The sequence below is a fragment of the Nothoprocta perdicaria genome, unplaced genomic scaffold (assembly GCF_003342845.1).
Source record: "Nothoprocta perdicaria isolate Ctin4 unplaced genomic scaffold, notPer1 scaffold_5, whole genome shotgun sequence".
Lineage (NCBI taxonomy): Eukaryota > Metazoa > Chordata > Aves > Tinamiformes > Tinamidae > Nothoprocta > Nothoprocta perdicaria.
Window position 1 is genome coordinate 8,710,391 of NW_020455754.1, and position 9,799 is coordinate 8,720,189.

Consider the following 9,799-nt stretch of genomic DNA (forward strand, 5'->3'; position numbering starts at 1 on the left):
GCTTAAACACATTTGTTTAGAGTAATAGTTCTGCAGTTGTGCTTACGCGTGTACAAAAATACCTACTTTTAAACAAAGCCTGATAAAAATTAAGCATAGTCTAACAGATTAGAAAACAAGGTGCTCATACTCATAATATCCAGGGCTCGGCGGTCAGAACTGTTTTACCTGGAGTACTGTGTTCAGTTCTGGGCACCCCAGTATAGGAGGGACGTGGAGCTTCTGGAGAGGGTCCAGAGAAGGGCAACCAGGATGATTAAGGGAATGGAACATCTCTCATATGAAGAGAGGCTGAGTGAGCTGGGCCTGTTTTCTCTGGAGAAGAGACGGCTCAGAGGGGATATGATTAATATGTATAAGTTCAGGAAGGGAGAATGCAGGGAGGAAGGGGACAGGCTGTTCTCACTGGTGGCCAGCGATAGGACGAGGGGTAATGGCCACAAGCTGAAACGCAAGAAGTTCCGTCTCCAGGTGAGGAGCAACTTCTTTACTGTTAGGGTGACAGAGCAGTGGAACAGGCTGCCCAGGGAGGTTGTGGAGTCTCCTACTCTGGAGGTCTTCAAAACCCGCCTGGATGCCACCCTGTGCCACATGCTGTAGGTGTGCCTGCTTGAGCAGGAAGGTTGGACTAGATGATCTGTAGAGGTCCCTTCCAACCTTAAATATTCTGTGAATTCTGTGAACTGTTCTGACATCACAGCTCCTCTACCACTGAATAATTTAGGTCTGGATTTAAATATACTTTTTAAAAAGCCCAAGGGGGTTTTTAGGGAATGACCACGTCCAAAAAAACCCAGACGTTGGAGATATCACTGCTTAGATATTTTTTTCAGTAGCAGCTGGATTTTCCTCAAAAAAAGCCCTCCAACTTCTGGCAATCTCGTCTGTTTTACTCATTCTTTAAGAATGTAGGGAGTGTAGAATGTAGGATGCAAGGAGTCCAGGCCTCTTTCACTGCCCTAGCCCTGTATAGTCCTTTTTCACTAATTTACTTTGTACAGGATTTTTATTTGAGTATTAGCAGTTTTAACTTTGTAAACATTTTGTCCCTTTTCTTCTGCCCCACAGAGCAGAATGGTATTGAAGAAACGCTTTCTGACCGATTGCCGTGGAGGGAGACACCTATTTTTATGCATCATTTATCGATCATGCAGCACAAGCATTATTTAGTACGTTCTATTTTTCATAAATTTTGCTGATGCCAAAGCTTTGTACTAAAGAAAAAGTGAAGAAATAAAAACTTCGATTATGAAATGTTGTTCTATGAGAGTTTCGTTTTTTTCTGTATTAGTCTTTAAGCCTGACAGTGGTTTTGCAAATCTAACAAGGTGTTTTATTTCCTTGAAGTGATCGCATCTTTGCAGCTCTCCTGCTTTCCTTTTGGAGCACATATAAGCCAACAAGTGGAAATCTCACATGGTGCCATTTACGATGCCACCCAGCACTGGCATGACTAATGAGTGTTATTAGCAATTATTTCATAGCAGCTTGTTAGGCAGATAGGTGAGCCAAACATTTTGCTATATAATGGGCTTGCTTTGACACTTCCTCAAAACTAATTTACAGTAATGTTCCCACCAGTTCTCCTCCTGTAATCCTTCTGTGTTGCTCTAGGAGGATTGCAGTGAGGTTTTTGCTGGCAGGTCAATGATTGCTGGGGTTTGCAGTACTGTTTTGCCTCTTCTGCCTTCCCTTTCCACCCCACCCATTTTTCTGCTAAGAGCAAAGCTAATCTGAAACCACTTCTTCCTTCCTAATACAAGTGAGAAGGAAGCATTTCCTTCCAGTGTCATCTGTGGAACCTCTCTTTGCATTACTGAGAAGGGGAGCTCATTTTTGTTCATGTTTAGATCACGGAGGACTGATAATGGTCTTTAAGGTAATATAGAAAATCTATACGATCAGATCCCTTCTTGCTGCATGTGGTTTGGTTTTGTTTTTTTACTGTTTTTACAGAGGAAAAAAATCTCTTATCTGCTATACTCATTTAGGCTGTTTTGCACAAGTTTGCTTATGCAAGCAGTGTGTGAGTAATTTCACAACAATCAGTTACAAAATGTAGATTTGATTCACGGCCAACTACTGCAGTTTGAATTAATGAGCTGGGTAGGTGAAGGTAACAAATTGGGAAGGAAAATAATTACAATTGATAGATGTTAAAATCTGGTCTGAGTTTGTGTTGTTGTTGTATCTGGAATGTAATACATTCTAATTAATTAAATCAACAGAAAGAACCAATTTTACTGTAAGATTTGAATTTTATTAGTGTACTGGGAAATAGAAATTTAAATTTTATTTTTATATATAGTGATTTTGGACTTTCGGAACACAGCCAGCGTCTGCATTAAAATAGTTACTTAATTCTTATCTATCCAATGGGCTTCAGCTGAGAAGGCAGCTTTTATAATTAGAAATGAAGTATGTGGTAGCTTTGGTGCAGTTAATAGAATTATTTTTCATTGTGTCCTTGTGAAGTTTTGCAAGAAGCATGAACACAATGAATAGAGCAGCAAACACTTAGAAAGGATGGAAAACCTCTCTTGGACTTTTTCATGAATAGCAAACATCAAACATACTGATTTTTAAGGGTGTCTCCTTGTAAAATTTAGTGTTTATCACCAAATGTTGTTGCCAAAATGGGTGAATGAGGTTAGAGCATGGCTTTAGGAAACGGTCTGTGAAGTAAAAGGCTTTTTTAGCATCTGCTTCCATATTAATAAACAAGCAGGTGGTGGTTTATGGGTTAATCGCAAATCAGGCTAACAATACAGGTTCATCTTGCTGATGAATATATTCAGAGGTGGACTTTGGGCTATCCCACGAAAGTCGATAGCTTTTTGACTCTGGATCAAAGCAAAAAGGAAATTCACAGGTTATTTTGGGTACTTGCAGCATAATCCTTGTAACAAACAGAGAGGAAAATGTCTGGTCCCTTTTTCCAGATGTTACAAAAATAGCAGGTATAATACGGTGCAGTTCAAGAGGGAGCAGCAGTGCCCTGCGGAGCAGCTCGCCTCAAGGACAGGATGCTTTAGAAAATAATCCCGCTCTGTTCTTTAGCCCAGAAGGTGCAGAGAGCAGAGCTGCAGCGCCCAGATCACGTTCCCACGTTAGGAAGCCGAGCTGCTGGAGAAACTGCAGCTTGGGCAGCAGGATGCCCTGAATAGCAGCTCTGGGTACGTTCAGATGCTTTCGGGTAGAAAGGAAACATCTGGTGGTATCTGCTACCAATGCACCTGCAGAAATGCTCTGTCTGTTTAATTTTTGGCCTTTATTTTGTGCCCATTTCTGTAGCATCCCAAGACAGCTATAAGGATAAATCCCAGGTTAGTAGGTTTGCTTTCAAACTCCATGCAGTTTATCTGGAAAGTTCACCATAAGTGCATAATGGAAAGGAGTGGCAGCGAGGACTGAAGTATTAATTTTGATTTATTAAAGCTGACAGCAAATTTCCTATTTGTTTTCTATACCTAAGGGATAAATCTTGCTCTTTCTTGGCAGCTGCAGAAGGTTCATAAGCAGAATTTAGAGCTGTAAATGTTTCTGCTGCTTCTTAAAAGACATTTTATTCAGTGGATTTATAAACCAGACTGATGCCATAGTTTCAAACAAGCACTAGCGGTTTTCTGCATTCAAAGAAGAAAATAAAACATTCTGGGTAAGATGCCAGTGACTCCTTCAAGTATTTAAAGTAGCCAGAGGTTCTTGCAGAGAGGAGGGGGCCTGAGCTCTCTTTTTTAAGCTCTGGGGTGTTCCAGGCTGATAGCAGAGACTGGTAATTTGGGCTCTCAGTGTGGTCGCTACTGGAGGTCTCTTCCAGACTCTGGCTCTAAGACGGGAGCAGCAGGGTCACTTTGCCCGACTGACTCTGTTTCACTATCTACAAAATATGGATAATGATCCCAACCTGGTTATTTGAGCAGCTAAGATCGAGTGATGAAAGCACTGAATAACAGCTGGATTTTTAGTTTCAAGTGGACTGTGTTGAATCGTTGCCTTGACACGTGAGCTCACAGGGGTTTCTAGTCTGCCTCTCTCGGTGTCCTCGTGAGGCTCCTTTAGACTCCTGTGCTCAGGGATGGGGTGTTGCACGGAAACAGGGTGCCGTTCACAGGGGATTAGTAAAATACTGGGCTTTTCAGTGGGGGTTGGCAAAATCTGCCTGAACTTGTTTAAAAAAAAAAAAAGCTCTGATTTATCGAACTGAGGAAAGTGTTCTTTTCTGGTGTCTTGTCATTCTTTCATCTTGGAAAAAGAAGTAGATTTTTTTTTTTAATGTCTTTAGAGTGTGGTCTAGTATGCAGGAATAATCTGGGGGAAAAAAGGCTGCTTGATCCAGGTGCATTAAAAAAAAAAACAAGGGCATGAATGATTTGCCCCAGAAATGGTGGGAATGCAAAGGGGTTTGCATAAAAACATGCAGCTTCCCTGGAAATGTGTGTGTTTTGTGTTTTATAAAGAAAACAAGAAAACACCACATGCAATGCTATTGGACATACAGTGCATGCTTTTGGGCTGATTTAAGAAGTTATTTGCCAGATGAACTGTCTGCCTGTTCGTGAAATCTCTCCCTTGAGTCTACTGGAGTGGAAGTTTTCATGCGCACAGAGGAAATGACCGCCAGGAAATGGCCGCCTAGGCCGTCTACTTCCTAATCCCCTGTTTGGTTTTTGTGCAATAAAAACAAATAAAAGCCGCACTGAGCTTTTCGAATCCGTTTTGCTTTGCTTCTATGGTGGTTGTTCAGTGTGCAACATTGCAGCAGGCGGAGAGAAGGGAGAGGAAACGTTTGGCAGGCTGAGACGTGGTCATCACAAATGCAATCACATTCAAATGCACAAATGCAATCACATGCATCGCAAATGCAAGAAAAATCTTGAAGTTTATTCTATCCCTTTCAGTTCCACGGTAGATAAACTGAGTGTGGAGTTGCATTTGATTGAAGGCAGATTATAATTTGTCTGAAGTCATAATTCCAAGTAATTAACTTCCAAAAACATTTTTTAAAAAATGTCTTTTTATCTTGGGCTTTTTGTATATGATACATGAGCAGAATGGGTCGGTATATTCCAAGACGGGCAGTTTCATCCTTATATCTGGCTCTGTGCAACCAGCAGAGTGAGCAGCTCGCTCCTGTGCAAGGTCACTGCGCGTTTCACTGTGTGTTCCAGCGTTCTGCAGGATCATAAATGAAATTGTTTTATTGCTGAGAAGCCTCCCCCTTTGCAGCGAGCTTGGCAGCGTGAGTTTGTGTTCCTGCTTCTGGTGCTAAAGGCAGAGGTCTGGGGCAGGAGCCCGGCATCGGTGAGGCCCATGATAAAGGCAAAATTCATCCTTGTTGTAGCTCTTACGGCACCTCCCTGCATTTGATTGCAATGTTTGCTTTTTACTTCTGAGGGTGGTTTTTCAAGCCTGTGTCTCTTGGGTGAGTGGGGAAGAGTCTAAGTGTTCAGTGTAATAGCAGCTGAATTGGTCCTCTCATAAGCTCTTTATTTAGAACGCCATAGGCTGGACTCAAAACTTGGCAAATAAGGAGGATTTAAGCACCTAAATGGTGCCAAGACTAAAACTGCAATCCCCTAAGTGTCTCGCTCTACTGATGCCTGAAACTGGAGACTCCTCAGTTTATCGAGTGTCGTCTTGATGAACTTGGAAGCTTTTCAGTTGCCTGGAATTTGGCTTCTGTGGCTGCCCGATGTAATCTAAGCAGCCTTGCAGCTAATCCCTGCTGGGATCGAGATACTGAGCAATGAAGCATATTGGCCGAGGGCCTTGATCTGATAGATACTTTCAGAGAGAACCTTTTATGCAGCAGCAGGCCTGGGCTCCCTGTGAAACATCTGCCGAGCTGAAGGACCATGGCAAGGTCAGCTTGAACTGCGCCCAGGTGGAGAACTGAGCCTCTCTTTCCCCCTCCTGAGACCATCTCTGGGCTGTTGTTTCATGACAGACATCACTGCCACCACCAGTGTCAAAAAAGGATCGTCTTTTACAATAAGAGGTCAAGGTGCCTTTTTCCAGAAGATGATTCTGGGAGGATGGAGGTGGTAGAGCTCTGGAGGGGGCTCAGCAGTGTCCGTCACCTAATTTTAGGTAATTTCCATGCTCAATTGACTTGTGCTTTGCAAGCCTGTCGTGGATCTGCTGTATTTCTCATACTTGGCACAGGAAACTGGGCATCTACCAAAGGTTTCTGGGTTGTCCTGAGGATGCACGTGCACATTTTATATGTTTGATAGACTTTAATAGTAAGTGTGAAGTGTGATGCTCATCCCTGCCCCAGCTGTGCTGCGACTTGACCTATTTTATCTGAAGCAATCATTTGAAGTGGGTTTGTTCCTGCATATGTAAAGCACTGCTTTGAAGCACCAGAGTCATAAATGAGTGGCTGTGAATCCTTGCAACACCTCTTGGCGGGTATCTGAAATATTAATTCCACGTTATAAAAACAGGAAGGAAGGTACCTGCAGCACAGGGGAGGCTGAGATTGAGGGACCCCACAACCCTGTGCCCAGACCTTCAGAGTGACTCGGTGGGTGAAGCATGTATTTGATCTGATGATCAGTCTTTCTGAGAAGATGTTTGGCTTAGGGAAGCTCTTTCTCCTCGTGTTGGGTATACGCAGGTAGGTAACAGGAGGAGAGCAGCAGGGCTGCAAGCAGTAGCATCGTCCAGTGACTGGTGGTACCATTAAAAAAAGTTATTTTCAAGATGCTCCTTCCTGCACAAAACTAAGACTGTGAAAGTTATGATCTTTCCCCCTTAGCTTTTCTCCACGAGCTGTGTATGTGGCTGCTGTTTGCATTAAAAGAGCGGCAGTTTTTCCCATGTGGGGAGAACCCAGGCCGGGGACTGCTGCGCTCGGGTCTCACGTTGTTTGCTCTTTCCTAACAAGGCTTTGCTCTCTCTCTTCTAGGCAGCCATTTCTTCCATCGTAATTCTCTGTCTCCCCGAAGCCTGGTCTACGAGAGCGAGTTCTCCACGATGGAGCCTGCTTTGGACATGTATGACGAGAACAAGACCTGAAGGGAATCCGTGCTCCTTCTTGGCCCTTTTTGCGTTTTTTTCATTTCTCATTCCTATCGTTGTGTACTCTTTCCATGGATCTCCTTTGTCCGAAGAAGAGCTGCTTTTTCCAGAACACAAACCCGTCTTCTAGATGGCCAAGATGAAGACCAGCAGCGGTGGTTTCGGAGGGTGGCGTCTTTGAGCTGACGAGGCGTGCGCAAGCAAGCCTGTCGGATGGAAATTGCTGAGTAGCAGCATGGGGAGCTGCGTCGGTCCAGCCGAGGACACGGCGAGGCAGAGGAGGAGGCTTTACGGTGGGTTGTGCTGCACATACGTCTCTTACATAGGCTGCTTCCAATGTGATCAGTTGCCCGGGTGTTTGGGCATCGTCGGAAAGGGAATACGTTGCAGAGGAGATGGCAAGTGACTGGTCAAAGCACTCGATATCTCTCACTTAATCCATAACCTTACTGTGAAATATCCCCTTTGGAAAGGGACCTTTATAAGTGCGTTGAGTTTCCTACAGCCCATTTAACGCAGGCAGTAGCAAGCCAGTCTCATGTTCAAGCTGCGGAGAGGACCTGCATTTGCAGAAGGATTTCAAGGAAATTGAAGCTTCATTTCTTTCTCCATTTCCATGGAAGCAGGTGAGAAATGGCCTACACAGCAAATATCCTTGATCCATCCTTGTTCTCCAGACAAGCGAATCTCTTGCCATAGAGATGCTGCCTCCTTTACAGGACCAGCACTTGATCTCCCTTAAAATCATTAGACTCTCTGAAATATGCAAGAACCTAATTAGCTCTCTTTCTTGCTTTGCTTTTTTTTCTTAAACCACCAAATTTTTCACAGCGGTTTTTTCAAAGCCAGCATGTTGGCGTTACACAGAGAAGAAAAAAGGTAAGAAGCTTCTTGCCCCGTTCTCCCGTCGAGATCTGCAACACTTAAATAACCAACACGTTCCCTACGCCGTGTCCTTTCCCACTGACATCAATAACGTGAATGCAGAAAGCAGAAGAATAAAGGAAAGCAGCGACCGCTTTGACACTCAGCAGGGAAAATCAATTTTTACCGGCGTGTGACAAAAGCAGCAGGGAAACGAATATTTCGTTCAAGCTTTTGCAAGAGCAGCACTGGGATGGAAGGCAAGAGGGAGGACCTCAAGTATTCTTTTGGGAAGTCCACAGTGTTCCTCCCAATCAGCAGATGTGGAAAAGTGAGTGCTTTCTGCTCCACCTTTTCCTGCTGGACAGTGCATCGTTGTTTAATGAATGTTAAGATTTTCTCCATTGCAGTCTGAGTTACTGTAGATGTAGAAACGCATTTGTGTCCTTGTAATGTGAAACTGAACTTCAATCTCTATATAGAAATCTTGAGAAATCAGTAAGCCAAAAAAAGGAAGGTAAGACAGACTTTGCCATGTTTTATTTTGGATGGCTTTTGCTGCGAGTGGGGGAACTTCCCTTTGCTTTTCTTTTCTTTACATCATATAGCAGTTGTCTTGATGTGTGTAGCCTTTCCTGAAGTGTGTGGTTCAGCTGTGTCTTTAACACACAGATGTTTAAGATGTTTAAGAGGAAAAAAAAAAGAAACAAAGAAAAAAAAAAAAGAAACAACTCTGTAAAATGATGAGGAAATGATCCTCTTAGCAAAGCATGCTTTGACTTCTGTTGCTGCGCGTCGGCTTTATTTAATCCGATAATTCGGGAAGGGGTGGTGTGATGTGCAGAGAGGCTTCTCTCCTCGTGCCCGTGTTTACACTCACCAAATGCACTTTTTACTGCGATTCAGCTAACTCCAGAAAGCCGAGTTTCTAGAGCAAACCGAGACCCGGACTTTTCCAGAGCACGGTCTGAGCGCCGTGGTTTCTCCTGCAGAGCGCCGCGGATGCGAGACATCCCCACCGCGGATGGGAGCGGGACTGTTGGTGCCGTCGTTGCCCTTCCCGCAGCCCTGCGGCCCGGGGAGCTGCTGCACGGGGAGGCTCCGAGCGGGACCCGGCTCCATGCAGAGCCCGGACACGGCCCAAGCGCTGCCGGAGCCACCCTGCTTTTCCTGCAGCATCGCAGCATGTGGCCGCATGGGCTCCAAAAACGGGTAGACGCCCTGGAGAGAAATGATGGAGCTCAGCAGCTCTGCAGCGGGGCATCGCAGCAGCATCCCGCTCGGCAAAACCTCTCGCCAGTGTCTCCCATAAATCTCATTTGTGCCCCTGGGACCAGATACTCCCACGACATCACGTTTTATTCGGTTGCTTCTTTAACAGATCTGGGTTTCTTAGCTCTAGCTGGGCGCGCTTGCACCAGCAGCATATGGAGGTTGCAGAGAAAAGCTAGAAAACTAGTGGAAGGTAAGATATTAATAAGAGCCAAAACCCAAACCGATAAAATAATGAATAATGCCATTTATATGTTGTTAAATCTCCTGGTTTCCAACCTGACAGCCTGATTTTAAAACGGAGCAGGGGAGGCAGGTTTGCCTGTGACTTTCATGATAAGGATTTGGCACAGTCGCATGAAACCGGATTAATACATTGAATAAGCGAGCAGGGAGGCTCGCAGGGAGCCAACGCCGGCAGCTGACGCTTGGGATTTGGAAAATCCGGCAATGCTGGAAAAGTGGGAAGCTCGTTCCAACGGTGGGGCGCCGCGCGTGCCAGGACGAGCTCGCTCCTGGCGCGGATTTTCGGGGCTGTGCTGGTAAGGGGGAGCCTTCCCTTTTAAATATGCAGCAGGTATAAAACCGGGCAAAAAGGGTAAAAGCCCCATGAGCTTCGTTGCCGTTCGGCTGC

The 9,799-nt window shown here is 44.7% G+C and overlaps 1 protein-coding gene across 2 annotated transcripts in view; it reads left to right on the forward strand.

Annotated features, from left to right (window-relative positions):
* The window catches only part of RNF130 (ring finger protein 130), a 46,689-nt gene extending 37,899 nt beyond the window's left edge, over positions 1-8,790 (forward strand). Inside the window, exon 8 of one of the 2 annotated variants that reach the window (XM_026047444.1) lies at positions 6,917-8,790. In XM_026047444.1, the coding sequence (XP_025903229.1) occupies positions 6,917-7,026 (110 nt within the window). In that variant the 3' untranslated portion in view covers positions 7,027-8,790. Of the gene's footprint in view, positions 1-1,068; positions 1,168-6,916 lie in introns of those variants that run through there. The other variant, XM_026047445.1, reaches the window with a different exon arrangement.
* The last annotated feature ends 1,009 nt before the right edge of the window (positions 8,791-9,799 follow it).